Source organism: Platalea leucorodia, assembly GCF_965183815.1.
Source record: "Platalea leucorodia genome assembly, chromosome: 1".
NCBI classification, from domain to species: Eukaryota; Metazoa; Chordata; class Aves; order Pelecaniformes; family Threskiornithidae; genus Platalea; species Platalea leucorodia.
The window spans coordinates 125,025,486-125,041,209 of NC_138823.1; the positions used below are offsets into that span (position 1 = coordinate 125,025,486).

The 15,724-nt window shown below is 35.6% G+C and overlaps 1 protein-coding gene across 1 annotated transcript in view; it reads left to right on the top strand.

The window, feature by feature from the left end:
- Positions 1-15,724, top strand: part of NEK10 (NIMA related kinase 10) — a gene marked incomplete at both ends in the record, with an annotated part of 103,888 nt that overhangs the window by 6,946 nt on the left and 81,218 nt on the right. The window contains 12 exons of the mRNA XM_082303942.1: positions 1,130-1,208; positions 1,560-1,627; positions 2,716-2,795; positions 3,672-3,758; positions 5,147-5,371; positions 6,124-6,263; positions 7,928-7,989; positions 10,224-10,301; positions 13,189-13,253; positions 14,653-14,755; positions 14,868-14,996; positions 15,555-15,692. Of these exons, the coding sequence (XP_082160068.1) occupies positions 1,130-1,208; positions 1,560-1,627; positions 2,716-2,795; positions 3,672-3,758; positions 5,147-5,371; positions 6,124-6,263; positions 7,928-7,989; positions 10,224-10,301; positions 13,189-13,253; positions 14,653-14,755; positions 14,868-14,996; positions 15,555-15,692 (1,254 nt within the window). The remainder of the gene's footprint in view (positions 1-1,129; positions 1,209-1,559; positions 1,628-2,715; positions 2,796-3,671; positions 3,759-5,146; positions 5,372-6,123; positions 6,264-7,927; positions 7,990-10,223; positions 10,302-13,188; positions 13,254-14,652; positions 14,756-14,867; positions 14,997-15,554; positions 15,693-15,724) is intronic.

Genomic DNA, 15,724 nt, shown 5'->3' on the forward strand with positions numbered 1-15,724 from the left:
GTACTTTGCGGCAAGATAAAGTTGTTAAATGGGTTTCCAGTACTCTGAAATGCAGTTTGAAAAAAGTTATAGCTGAGACTTTCAAAAATCCCTCAGAAATTTGGAAGGTGGCAGTAATTTCAAGGTGAATTGTGCATCCAAATCTTCTTGCCAAATCACAAGTCTAAAGTCCTCTATTAGAATATTTTAGACAGCATTAAAAACATTTTTTTTTTTTTTGACAGTTTCAGATAAAAAACTGTTCTCATTTTAAAGTGTTCTGGGGTGTTTTAGTAGAAAACACTAATAAAATTATTATTACCAGTATTAGTTTGCATAGTAGTGTCCTCTTCATGTGAGTTTTCTTTCTTTCTAAATTGTGTGCTACTACTGTAGTTCTAGCCTCTCTGTACCATCTGCTTGAAACTGCTGTAGTTTCCCTATACAGTGTTCTGGAAATTTCAAAATGCCACCATATGTAAGACCAATATGTAAGTGATGCCATGAATCATATATTGATTTTTTTTGTACTAACAAATGTTACATCCTCGTGATAATTCTCATTTCCTGGAAAAATATATTTGACCAGGTAGTTATTAGGGTTGTTAAAAAAGATTGACCACCATTTCCCACCAGTTGGCTATGTCAAAAAAAAAAAAAAAAAAAAAAAAAAAAAAAAAAAAAAAAATCCCCCCCTCCAGCTGTGTAGGTTTTGTAGAGTCTGAGCCTCTCAGCTGTGTGGACTGAAGATCCATCTGGCTGTTCCAAACCGTGGTCAATAGTAGATGCTGAAGGAAAAGTTTCAGAGCAGAAACATGAAGTGACAATTCCCCAGAAAACTCTTATCAACCTCTAGCAGCTTGCAAAGAAGGGAATTTTGGCCCTAGAAGTAGGGTCGTTGTATTTGGTAGTCTTCAGTGGATATTCGGCTTGTGGAATTTTACACTTGCTTTTTGAATTCTTATACATCCAAGATCTCTTCTGTACCCTGACGAGTTTTACAGCAAAAGTATGCGGGATAGCGCAGACTTACCTTTTTCGTGAGACAGATGCACCACCTACAGGCTATTTCTGTGTATAACATGCTAGGTTTATGAATTCTTGAAACTATTTTTAATGGTATCCTTTATTTTTCCCTCCCTACTTGTAGTATATGGAAACAGTAGCAAATGGCTATCTTGATTATGGAGAAGAGCAGCATAATGTAGACAAGTTGGTCAACATGACATGTAAGTTAGAGCTGATAACATAAATTATACGGGCACTTACAACTTTTTGTGTGAGGCCTAAAATGTTCAAAATACTTGAGATGGTCATTAAGTAAGATATTACTAGATTCATTGTAGGCATCATCACACAAGTAAAATCTGAAATTGCTGTGGAGAAGCACATTGTGTTTTTGTACATAAGTAATATTTCCTTAAGAAATTAATACCTTTTTATGCACTGAAATAGCAGAGTAAAATGAGCTAGTCATGGTTCAAAGAACTTATCCAGTGTTTTGCTTTATATTCTGATTAGTAAAATGAAAAATTTTAAGTGCTAAAGCTTCAATTTATGTGACTTCCTTTGTTCCATAGACATTTTCCAAAAGCTTGCTGCTGTTAAAGATCGAAGAGAATGGGTTATAGCAAGTGGAGCACATAAAGTAAGTGCTTTATAAAATTGCTAGTTATAACCAATTAGCTACCTAACTGAATGACTTATGCTTTTCCGATTTGACCGAGGTGGGAGTAAATTCCTTACCTTGTTAAGCTTGTAAAGTAAGATAATCTCAGTTCTGTGATTTACAGATGTGTTAGTAGTATCATAAAAATTACTTCTTGTATGTTAGTTAATTGGCCTGATGCATGGTTATTGGTTGTTTGAGAGAAATAGGTCATAAATGTTTGGACTAAACTCGTTTATATAAAAATTAGTACTCATGTTTACACTGTCCTGAGCTACATGTTATTATGATAGAAATTGTTTTATATAATTTTTAATATAAAATATTTTTATTTATATTTTTGTATAAATTTCTGCTATGATTTTTCACTTATAAAGTATTCTGTGTCTAAATGGAACAGTGTCAACCTAGACAGTGACAACCTAGACATTCCTTGACGTACAGTATTGCCAGTCTAAGGATCTATACTTAAACATTGCTGATTTGTGGCCAAAGTGAGAAATACTAGAGATCAAGATCAGTATAACTAGGGCTTCGTAATTCTATTATGCTGCAGTAAGACACTGGCAATTGTGATCATATAACATCAGACAACATATTTTTAGAGAATCTAGACAAATATGACATTTACTTTGATATAAATCATTAACAGAATATATGCAGGGCCTTAAATTACATACTGCATTGTTTAAATATAAGATGAAAATTAACTTTTTGCTTCCAGAGACCTTGATTTAGAGTTCTGAAGTGTTTTACACAGGAACAGATTTTTACAATGGTATATTAAGTTGGACAGATGCTTTAGCAGGCAAGAGAGATGCTAATTGCAGTTTGAGAAGAAACATCCTTTCTTGTCCTAAGACTAGGTGTATTCTAAGACTTTAAGTGTATATTTAGGTGTGCTTAAAGTGTACTTTAAATGTGTACTTTTAGTGTATTGACTTTTAGTGTATTGTGTAAAGGTTTGGTATCTTAATTTTGACTTTTCAATAAATAACTCTATATGTGTTTGAGTCGTAAAAGAAAAGAATATAATTTTTATTTATTTATCTTGTTTCATTTTTCAGACCTTAGTAAATTTGTTATCTGCCAGAGACAGCAACGTGCTTTTGGGTACCCTCCTTGCTCTGACTAGCCTAGCAGAAAGGTAGGTTCAACTTAATGTGCTGTAGTTTAACAATAAGCATTTGAATGTTATCTCTTTACACGATATTAAAACTGCTGTTTATGAGGAAGACTTCTTTTTTTCAAAATAAGGCCTTGTTCTGTGGAGGCCTATTAAGTGTGCTTAATTTTATATTGAAGCAGTAGAAACAAAGTAGAAACTGGTCCTTGCAGCAAACTTCTTGCTCATGTGGAGAACTTTGCAAGACTGGAGTCATAGAATCTCTCTTTTCAATACCTATGCATGATTCTGTAATTCCTACTAACTTCCTGCATATAAAAGTCTTCTGTGTGAAGAGAATAGATACAATTCCTTCAGATCAGTAGAAATTTATTTACTAAGATTTCTCTAGATTTTCTCTTTTCCCAAATTTCTTTCATTCTATTTTAGTTTAATTTTTTTAAATATCAGTATTAGCTTAAATGATGTTATGCATACATTTTCAACTTCCATTTAACTTTCTTCACAGAATTAAATGCGTTACATTTGGACTGGGCAAAGAAGCGTTTGGAGTATATCACAAATAGTCATGGAAATTGTATTTGATTCTAAGAATGTACCTCATTTGCTTAATTTCTAGTATGAAACAAATGAAATACATTTGTGTCTTTACTTTTATGCATTCACACTTTTTTTGTACTGGGAAAACTGGAAATTGTTGTAGTGTCACTCTTGACCCAGCGTATTTTTATGGCTTTAAATATTTGTGTGCACAATATGATATTATTACTTAAGCCTTGTGGAAAAAAAAATTGGTCAAATGTATAAGGAGGGAGGCTAAAGAGCAATGTGGTTTGTTTGGGTTTTTTTTCCATGTAATTTAATTTGATATAAATGCCAGGAATAATCAATTTGTAGTCCAGAATGTAGGGAGAAGATAAGTGAGCTCATCATTGTTGAGAACTTGCTGGTGATATTACATGAATACGATTTGCTTTCTAAAAGGTGAGACTTCGCTTGTAGATTAATTGTGTTAAAATATATTTTGACTATTAGGGACATGCTTATTTAGAGGAATTAGATAATGTGCCACTTTAATATACTCAAGGTAAAGTTCTGATACCTATGTATTTTCAGTCAGATATTGATATAGCAAAATCTTTTCTAGTAGTTTTGCTATAAGCTGTCTCTTCTCTCTCCACTGACGGCCTACAGTGTGGTACAAATAAATTGCAATGTTACCATAAAGTCATAGCAATCGCTTTTCTTGGTGCATCTCCTCTTTGCTTCTGGCAGACCTGAGTGGTTAGATGGAAAGCACACTGAACTCTGACAGTTCCTGGGATGCCCAATATAAACTAGTAAAAAATTGCAAGAAATATAGCTGTTGTAGTTTATGCCTGAGGTGGGTCAGACTCCATATCCCTTCAATCAGAAAATCATAAATGTTCCTTCAGTTCTTTAAATGTCCTTTCATCTCAGCTAAGCCTTCTAGTTGAGCATAGTATATCTGCATTTCAGTAAGAAACCAAAAGACTTTCAAATTTGATGATATGTCACTTATCCTATCACATTTAAAATTCTGAAGAGATTTTTTTAAATTTCGTGCTTAATTATTTCACACGTGTAAATTATTTTACATATGCCTAAAGATAAACAAATTGAATATGTCAAAAGATTTTACTTAGTTTCTGGGTTTGAAATTATTTAGATTATATGTAAACCAAAAGTTTGTTATAAAAACTGGGATTTGAATGTAGAGAGGAAGCTGATGAGGTTCAGTGCTAGTTAAGAATAATTTTAAATTCAGATATGAATCTGAATTCATGTGTTTCATCAAACACACATGCAGCTTTTTTGCTTCAAGTGGAAATGGAAATCCCTAACCATATTTTCTATGGAAAGTCCACCTTAATTGGAGTGAAGTTAATGAAAATCTTGTATAAACACCTTTTAAATGATATATCCAATCCCTTTTGTAAACATAATATTCAAACCATACTGGAGAAGAATCACAATTATTTGTGGAGTTATTCTAATTTCACAGATGGACTTTACAAGTTCATGCAGTCAGCGCTACTTGTAGTACTAATGTCATTAACAAGAAGGTGGTACCATGCATGACTGCAGTCCACCTGGCCACCTCCATCCTGACTCAGCGTAAATATAATTTCATCCCTTGTACAAATTTGGACCTTCTTCTTTTTCTTTTTTAAACAGTGACTTCAACCAATTTACAGTGACCTGAAGCAGTTTAATTTCTTTTTTTACAGGAGGTATCTGTTCTTTCTTACACATTTGCTGTGTTTTTTTTTTTTTTTTCCCTTTGCTAACCGACAATACAAAGTAATGATGGAGTTGTTATTAAACTTTCTTGCTGATTTTTTTTTTAGGCTCACAGCAGAGTTGCTACGCCTCCTCTGTGCAGAGTCACAAGTCAAAGAGCAAGTAAAAATGTATGAAGGAGTTCCAGTCTTGCTCAGCTTACTCCATTCTGATCATATCAAACTACTATGGAGTATAGTTTGGATTCTGGTACAGGTTTGTGAAGACCCTGAGACTAGTGTGGAAATCCGAATTTGGGGTGGAATCAAGCAGCTCCTTCATATATTACAGGGGTAGGTTTTCAGTCCTCAACATTGTGGCAATTATATGAGACTGCTTCATATTTTAAGATAGATTTGTCCAAGCCCTGTTTTATCAACTAGCATCTTTGGTTTTAAACTAAAGGAGGGTAGATTTAGACTGAACACAAGGAAAAAATTTTTCACGATGAGGGTGGTGAAACACTGGAACGGGTTGCCCAGAGAGGTGGTAGATGCCCCACCCATGGAAACATTCAAGGCCAGGCTGGATGGGGCTCTGAGCAACCTGATCTAGTTGTAGATGTCCCTGCCCATTGCAGGGGGTTGGACTAGATGACCTTTAAAGGTCCCTGCCATCCCAAAGCATTCTATGATTCTATGGTCTTTGTTTTGTTGAGCTGTATGTGGTGTCTGCAGAAATTAAAAGGCTATTTAGAACATAATGAATAAACAGTAATACTTTTTTTTTTTCAGCTATGCATATTTCACTGTTATCTTAAGGTGTTTTTCATATTTTCAGTGTATAAACTAAATAATGAATAGATTATGTCATTGCTGTCTACTTAGTTTCACTATTGATCAGACACCTATTTAGTGAGCTAGAATTGTGAATATAATTGATGAACATGGTAAAGGAATTTTTTGTTTAAAGGCTTGTTTGCTTTTTCAAAATGTGTTAGCTAATTTAGTGAAAAACAAATTTTCAGAACATCAGAAATGGTTAACAAAGGTATATTAAGCCATTTTTTACATGGCAATTTGATATTTTTTTTTTCCCCCCCCAGGGAAAGAAATCTTGTTTCTGATCGCTCTTCAGTTGGAACTTTATCTAGTGCGAACGCAGCAGGGAGAATCCAACATATTCATTTGTCAGATGATTTGAGTCCTGATGAGATGCAAGAAAATATTTTCTCACTTCAAGCAGGTAGGTTTATAAGGCCTAATCCTCTGTTAATGTGTTTACTTACACTTGCGCAAAGGGATTCAAAATATTACACAATTGAAATTGTAAACTTTTATACCTGCTTTAGGGAGTGGGAGCACCAAGTCAGCTGTGTTTATTTCTAAATGTGCAATATCAGCACATATTTTCAAAAAGCACACTTTTTTTAGAAAGAAGCAAAGGATAAAGTATTAAGTACATGCGAATCATATATATTTCTCCCAGCTGTAAAAACATCTCAAACATATTTTTAAATTTTGTTTTTAGACTGAGATTATTTTAATTTGATCATAATTCTCCCTCTATTCAAATTTACTATGGTAGATCAATCATGAATTGATTATGATGGAACTCTTTCAAAGTGGTATTTTAAAGACTACCAGTCAGGTGAGAATTCCTCAGTAGTTACGGAGAGAATCCCTTCTAGAGGAGATTTCTCAATAGCACGTCAACTATCCATTCTGAAATGCCTTCTGGAGCATCATGTCTTTTTCCAGTGACTATAGAAGGACAATGCAAAATATCCTTACTAGGTTTACATGAGCCTTTGCAGTATCTTCCTGAAAGCTGTAACATAATGCATAAGTGTTTTTGAATACTTTATCATGAATGTTACCTCTGAAGAGCTGATAATGTGAAATAAATTGCAGTACCAAAAGTATTGCCAGCATGGAGCATGTTTCTGGGTTACTTCTGCCTTCCTTAAGGACTCCTAAGAAAGAGTAAGCACTGAACTTAGAGGTCTTTTTTTAGTTCTGACTGAGTACTTGTTTATATTTTTAGCCTTCTGTATTGGGTGTGGGTGGCAAGGTTTTGTTAGCAGGGGGCCTGCAGAGGTGGCCTCTGCGGGAAGAGGTAAGGGATTGCCCTGTGCTGGACACAGCTGGTTCCAGCTGGCTTCACAACAGACCCACTGCTTGCCAAAGCTAAACCCGTCAGTGAAGCTGGTGGTGCATCTGTGAAAACATAATTAAGAAAGGGCAAAAACGCTGGGTAAGCGGAGGAGGAGAAGAAAAAATAAAGGGGTGAGAAACAGCAGTGCAAACACCAAGCTCAGAAAAGAAGGAGGGGGAGGAAGTGCTTTAGGCACCAGAGCAGAGATTCCCTTGCAGGCCATGGGAGAGACATAGGTGGAGCAGGTATTCACGCTGCAGCATGTGGAGAGGACCCATGCTGGAGCAGGGGAAAAGTAGAAAGGAGCAGCAGAGTGGAACTGTTGTGTACTGACTGTAACCCTCATCCGCCGCCCTCCAGCGCTGCTGCGGGAGAGGGTAGAGGAGTCGGGAGTGAAGGGGTGAAGATGAGTCTGGGGGATAAAAAGGATGGTGTGGGGGGGAAGGTAGTGTTTTAATTTTTTGTCTTTGTTTCTTTTGTTATAAAAATCTATTTTAATTGGCAATACATTAAATTATTTTTCCCCAAGTCAAGTCTGTTTTGCCTGTGATGGTAACTGGTAAGTGACCTTCCTGTCTTTATCTTGACCCCATGAGCTTTTCCATCCTCTTTTCTCCCTGTGTCCTGTTAAGGAGGGGGAGTGAATGAGCAGCTGGATGGGCATTTTACCCTTAGCTAAGGTTAACCCACCATGCTATCTGAATATCTTTATGAATCTGACCCTAAATGTTACATCTGAATTTTTATTCTAGCTTGTTGTGCTGCAATTACTGAATTGGTGCTCAATGAGACTAACGCTTACCAGGTAGTACAGGTAGGAAGACTTTATTCAGTTAAGTAAGGCATTATAGTTTATAATTTGACTTAATTGTTCTTATTTGTCACCATCATTTAATTAACAGACAAAATGTATTTGAAAGGGATTGGAAAATATGCCTTTCTGTAACGTGGTATCTGTGTTTCTTTTATACATTTATACACAGAGACACATACATAAAGATATCAACATATGTATCTAGTTGTTTGGGAGAATAAACAGCTTTATTCAGACAGGTTTCATTTTGGTTGGCACCTCTTGCCATGCTCTTGCCATATTCAAAATAGGATAGTATATAAGAGTAATCACAGCATTAGCTGAGAAATACAAATTCTGAATTTCATTAATTGTATTAAAACAAACTCTGTGCAGCTTAATATTGGTGCATTCTTGTTTCACAAACAATTGCTTTTTTCCTCAGAGTTTGGTATTTCTGAGATAATTTCCCGGCACTCCACCGCCAGGGTTGTGTTTCTAAACTGCATTTTACAATGTAATAATTAAATCAGTTAGAATCTGTGCTTCTGGAAACCATTCTTAAAATCCATGGTGTGTATTCAAGATATAGTCAAAGACACAAATATATAGGACATTAATACTAGCTAGAAGCTGTAGCCAGCTCTTATACTCTAAATGTTAAGTCAGTGATCAAAGCCTTCAAGTTAGCTTAAAACCCAACTAGAGGTATTCCTAGAGGAACTGAGAGAACAAAGAGCCTTAAATATGACTGGGAAAGAAGTTCATATATATTTCAAAACTATTGGTTAAGAGGAAAGGAATGGAAGTAAGTCTAGGAAAAAAAAATTTCTGTTTATCTTAAGCACTAAAATTGTCAATAAACCATACTGATTTAGACAACATTTTATCTGCATATGTTTTAGGCTGAGTCTGGTTTCATCAAATATCACTTATTTAAATTGGATATATTTTGAAAACAGTGTAACTCCTGGGGGACTTGGGAAATAAAAGGCTGATTTTAACATAGAGTTTTTCTGCATTGCTCTAGCAGTGCATAACTGTGGTGTCAGTAAATTGCTTAAATTTTTAATGGATGATGATGATGGGATGATGTGCAGGTTCAAGTTTAACTCCTTCCCCCACTCATCCTGTTAAAAGGCAATGACCTCTCTCTTTGTCAAAACACCAGCCAATGTCCCCCTTTGAGATCAAGACATAGGTTCAAGCATGTTCAACTACAGTTCCACCCTACAACAGCCTCTTTCATTTTAAATCCCGCTTCTTTCTCTGTGCTAATATAACTTTGAGAGTTGCATGGTGAACAAGATGAAGGAACTCACTTAGATTAAAAACAGATAGAGGAAGAAGATTTGCAGCTCTTTCAGTTATGTGCTGAGAAAGTCAAGCTAAGTGACCTCTAAAGGTTTATCTCATTCAGTGCCAAAGAACTCCTGGTTCAGGCAGTTGAGAACCATTTGCTTCTGCTGCAGCTGCCTTTTACCTGTCCATCCTGTATCCTTGTCTCAACTTAAAGCCTCTATAGCAGTCTGCGGCAGTTCTGGTAGCAGGCCAGAATGTGTTTATGACTCAATGGCTCTACTGCACAGCCTAAAACCTTAGCTCAACTCTACCTTCATGAACAGTTTAAGAAAACATGTCAGGAACTGCAGCAGAGCCTCTGCAGAGCTGATATGTATTCCCTTCAACTCTGCTCAAGAGGAGAGTTATCTCTAACAGGGAGGTTGTCAAGTAACTGGGAACAGTACTGTAGCTAAATCTACCAGTGCCCATCTGTCAAACCAACACAATGGATATATTAATGGAGGACACAAGTATGGTTACATGAAAATGGAAGCTGAAATACGGTATCATTTTCACAAAATCCTGCTGAAGGCACAGACATACTCCTCAGGCTCTCTCTTCTGGTGTTTCTCCAGTTTATATGTATTGTGACTAGATTTTTGGTTCCTGACAGTTCAAAATATCCATATGATGACAGGAAATCTGTTGCTGCAATTTCCTTCACCTCTAGAGACAGAAGCATTGCTTCATTATCTGTTCACAAGGTCTCTTTGTAATATCAGTTTAAATGTAATGATGATTTCATTCTTATGTACATTTAAGTCATTTGAGCTTAAAATTTAGGTGTGCAGTAGGATGTTGAGAACTTGTCAATTGATATGAGCTTCTAATTTATCTGAAGTAACATTGGTTTTTATTTGTGGTTTCTGTGCAAAGGAGTGCTGTTAATATTGACCTTTTTCTGTTTCCAGGCAAATGGAATATATACAATAGCAAAGCTGATTTTACCAAACAAAGAAAGGAATACTGAAAAAGCTAATTTATTACAGGTAACTCCCTTTATTATCATTGCACATTGAAAGCCCAAAACAGTCCCTGAGAATTTTTTTATGATTTTAAAGTTTATTTTAAAGTGCAGTAAAAAAATACTACTCAAAGGAGAAAAAAAAAACCAGGAATAACAAATGGCCCAGGAACTAAAAGTTAAATAGTCACACAATTTCTGGTGTTCTCTTCTGATCAACTTTGTTTCTGACACCTCATATAGTGTAAAGGAAAGTGAGTATTTTTCTTGTGATAATCTCTCTTTTTCAGGCTGCCCAGCATCAGATCTTCTTTTTAGTGCCTTGGTCTTCATTGAAACTCACTGTAGATTTGATACTGTACTAATATCTTCTTTTTTCTGGAGCATCTTACTGTGGCTGTTAAATAAAATACAGGAAAACATCACATGAAGTAGAGCAAATTTAAATGTAGGATAAATATAGAGCTGATAAGTGTAGAATGGCTCTTGGTTTTGCATGTCAATACCCCATTAATGTACTGGTTTGAGTCAACTTAAGCTAAAAGTTATCAGTAGTAATTAATTATCTGGTAGCTCTTCTCCAGCCTCTGTGAAATGGTGTTTGTGTCTCTCTAAGCTGTAGGAAAGTAGTGGTCTGGGGTTCAGGGATGAACACAACTGCTGCTGCTCCAGTTGCCCTTCCGTGGGCAAGTGTGAGGAGGTCCTTGGCATAGGTGCATCTCACCTGGTCTTTGTTCTGGCATAGCCCTACACTAACATGGCTACATAGCTACTCAACTATCTCATCAGGTAGACATGCCTGGATAGTGAGGGAAGGCGTTTCCACAAAAAAAAAAAAAAAAAAAAAAAAAAGTCATTACAGTGTCATCTTTCTCACCGCAGCTCTTCTAGATAAGGTTGGAGTGCAGATTCAGTGCAGCAGGTACCTTTCTTCTGCATTATAATGCACTTCAGTTAAATCAGCTTAAGGGTGAGATAAATAAAAATCTTCCTAGAGGGTATATGAAACTAACATGGAGTCTAATAAACTGGAGCATATGCTCAGTACAGTTGCCTCACACAACTGTAAGGAGCTTAATTTATGCCCACTGAGATTTTTGGATTCCAGCAGAATGTGTTGGAAATAACTCACAAGAGATACAAAGCAACTGTAATTGTGTTAAACATGAAGCCATGTGAATTAATAATGGACTTGATCACATATGAAAACTAAATCTGTTTTAGGCAAACAATAAGAAGGATATTTTTTTATGAAACCTTGTTCAGATTCTCACACTGCTCTCTGTATTGACTTTATCATTGTTACTGCTATGTAATACAGTTGCAGCTATTGGAATACCCTTTTTGAATTTCATAGGCATTTTTCTTAGAATTCTCGCAATACTGGTCTGGTTTCTTTACTGCTTTATTGTCTGTGTCTTCAACGATTAAATTTTCAGCTTCTTTCTACCACACTACCTTAGTCATCATACTCCGTTACTTCAAGGGTGGCAGTGATATCAGTCATTTATTCTGCATGCATACCACATATAAAAATCAGCGTGCCTTAACTGAAGCATATCACAAATGTTAAATATTAATCTCGCAATACTACTGTGAGAAAGACAAGTATTATTGCCATTTAAAATATCTATTTATCTCATTATTAATCTGTTATCACGTCCCTTCACTGATGGGCTTTCTACAGTAAGGTCTATGTATAGTCTCTAAAATGAAAAACTTTCAAGGTAGTGGCTGTGGCCCAGCTGGTCTTGTTTATTTTGGACAGCTAAGTTGTGACTGTGATTCTTAGCACAATGTTAGACATCATAACACACCATCCTTCTCCTGTGGTGGGGAGTTTACTTTGGACTAAAAAGAAACATTGTCTGTAAAAGAGACAGCTTCTTAGCAGCATTAACATGTGTTCCTTTTCTGTGAAATTTCAAGTATCCTGCTTCCTTCAAAAGCAGAATTTGGCCTTTATTTTTTTCATTTAATGGATTGTCTATATATTGAAAGATTTGTTTTTAACATGGGGATTAATTCTGCATTTATCACTAAGATACAGTTACCATTGTCTAAATAGGGATTATCTCACTGGACTGTAGTAGTGTTTTAGTCACTGATGCAATAAAGTAATTCTAAATTATGTTAGACATTTACTATTTGCATTGTTTCAGATATCAATACCTTATTTCCCTTTGGCTTACTTTATACAGTCATCTTTGGTCAGCCATATATGTGCCATATTATTGACTCTTGATAAATGGAATTAAAGATGAGTTGCGTAAAAGCATACATATTAACTACCTGCCAGTGGCTGTTTTAAGAATAAACTTTCTTCAGTAGAGATCATATTGAAGCTAAGGTACATAAAGCTAGAAACTGAGGTACAGAAAAATCTCTATAAATATGATGAACTTAGTATTTAAAAAGAAAAAAAAAAAAAGTTGACCATTCTCTCTCTCTCTCACTTTTCTTTTTCGTCCCCTGTTAGAACTTATGGTGTTCTACACTGCATTCTTCAGAAAAAATGCAAAATGCTGTTTCTACTGCATCATTACAAAACCACTGATTACATTTACCTTTTTCAGCATTGGAGAAGAGAGCAGGTCTCAAGTCTTGAGCTACCTGCAAATAAAGAGAGATTATTAAGACTTAGATGTTCCTCAGCATGTACTATAGCTATAGTTACTCACTTTTTTTTTTTTTTACCCCCCCCCCCCCCCCAAATGGCCCTGCCTACTTTTAAAATACAGGAGAAACTTAATGTATTTTTACTCTCTTCATTATCAGGTTAATAACATAATCTATCTAGTCATTTAAGTACGAAGTTTACTGACGTGTGAAGTCAAGGGGAATCCTTGATGTTTATCAGTGGCTTTTTAATTTGTGTATAAATTTGTCATTAAGTATTTTTCCTACTGCAGTGTTATGCTTTCAGAGCCCTGAGATTTCTCTTCAGTACGGAAAGAAACCGACATATCTTTAAAAGGTATGTTAACAGAATGTTTTTGCTCCTTTAGGATAGCTTTCAATAGTCGTCACTCCAATCAGAAAGACATGGTTTTTAAATGTCATTTATTTTTAACATGGAGAAATTGTAATGGGCAACTTCTGTCCTGTCCACAGCTACGGATAGCCATTCCTGCATTACATCAGCACCAGCCTACAAGATTCAGATATTCAGTGTGGGGACTTCTATTGTATGCATGCCAGAGAACCTGGCTCTGTAGGGGCTCCTTCCTCCCCCATGAATCAATGTCTTAAATATGTTGAGGACAGATTTAACACTGTTGGAGATAAACCATACTTTTATCCTGAAGATTAGCAGATGCAAGTTACAGCCTTGGATAGTAGCAAGTAACTGGGAGCAGTAAATTTTTTCTCTGAGCCCTCCACTCCTTCACATGGGAATGACTGCATCAAGCTCGTTTACTTAGGAGTGTGGCTGAAAGGTTTGGATCAATAAGGAGAAAATGCCTTTCATCAATTACCCATTTTTACTAGTAAGATGACAGTTTCACCAGGTTGACTACAAAGGCCACGTAAAACCTAACAGTTTGATTTGTGGGATGAGGCTAGTAATCATACTGCCTAGGAGGTTGGCCTGTCAGTAGTGTTTCTGTATGATTTAATTCTGTATCATAAACTACTAGAATTCTAAATATAACTTTTGTGTTATTTTTACTTTTACAAAAGGGAATTTTGTACTGAAAGGGCCCCAGTTGGTAATGAATGCTCATGGTTGATGTCAAATTATGAAAGTGATAAATCTGGACTGATTCGCTGTCTTTCATATTTTGTCAAATGCCTTAATTTTATGTATTTCTACTTCTGCCACCACTTTAAAAAGAAACAGACCTTCAGTTAAGCTTGTCACTAATTAAATATTGCCTACTATCTGTTAGCTTTTGCTTTTCTTAGTCTTTTTCATCTTTTAGACTAGACTTCTTGGATGAGAAATTCTAAGATGAGTGTCATGATTCTTTGAATGCAGACAAATGTTAATCCTATCACTTAATGCATTACAAGAAGGAACTTGGATAAAGTGACAGCAAGCATAATATAAAGTACTATAAGAAAAAAATAGGAAAATGACTGGGAACTCAGGAAGTGCACTGACTTTAAAGAGGCTTATACTTGTTTGGAGAACTGGCATTTATATTAATACCCAACCCATGGAGGCTGAAGTCTGACTTTTGAAAGGTCCTTTAACTCCTATGTATGCAATGTTAGAAGGTTAATATCTGAATAGGTTAGTAAAAAATAAATGTATTACTTTAGAACCTTCTAAATAAGTGGTAATAATAAACATTGAAAAGTCTCTGCTGTAGATTAATAGCTACTGTGTACACTGTTTCTAAAATATATCAAAATTTAAACCTTTGTAGACTTTTCCCTACTGACTTGTTTGAAATCTTCATTGATATTGGACATTATGTGCGTGATATCAGTGCTTATGAAGAGTTGGTGTCAAAGCTAAATTTATTAAAGGTAAATAAAAAACCTTCATAGCTTTAAGAAGCTGTATGCTTTGTACATTCTTAGCACAAGAAAGGCATGAAATATTTTATATTTATTTATTTGTCATTTAATTTATAACCAGGAGGATGAATTGAAGCAAATTGCTGAAAGTATTGAGAGCATGAATCAGAGTAAAGCACCTACAAAACATATAGGCAATTATGCAATTTTAGAGCACCTTGGCAGTGGAGCTTTTGGAAATGTATATAAGGTAAACTTCCCTTTTGGTATTAATTTACAGGTTTGAGGGGAGGCTTCACAAAGAGGATCTAATACCTCTTTTGGGCACTACCGTCCTTTTGAATTTCAGTAGGGAAATGCAGGTCCAAAAAGGCCTTTATGGATCTGGGCTTGCTGTTACTATTTACTGTGATTTTGTTTGTCCCCTCTTGTATTTATGAGATTGACCAGTGTATCTGTTAGGTTTCCTAGTTTTACTTTCTTTTAATTCCTTTCCACAAACAGCATTTCTGTCTATTCCAAAGGCTAACAAATCTGTGTAAAACTACAGAAATTCAAGGATGTTTTATCTGAAAGGCAACACTGGGCACAGTGTTACTTCAAACACTGTGGCAATTTCAGCAGTGTACTGCTAACCTGTATTGTGGGGCTCCAGTTCTTTTGGCTGACCACATCATACACAGAAAAAGTTATGACTGTAGCTTTTGTGAGACAGGTTTGGACTCTGATAACTAATCTGATAGTCATAATAATATCCATTCTATCCCCATCCTATATTAATTTTACAAGGGTTTTATCTTTTTCGTAGGTTAGAAAACATAACGGACAAAATCTCCTGGCAATGAAAGAAGTCAATTTACACAATCCAGCATTTGGAAAGGACAAGAAAGACAGAGACAGCAGTGTAAAGAATATTGTCTCTGAATTAACCATCATCAAAGAGCAGGTATGCCTCATGGACTATAGTTTCATGCATTG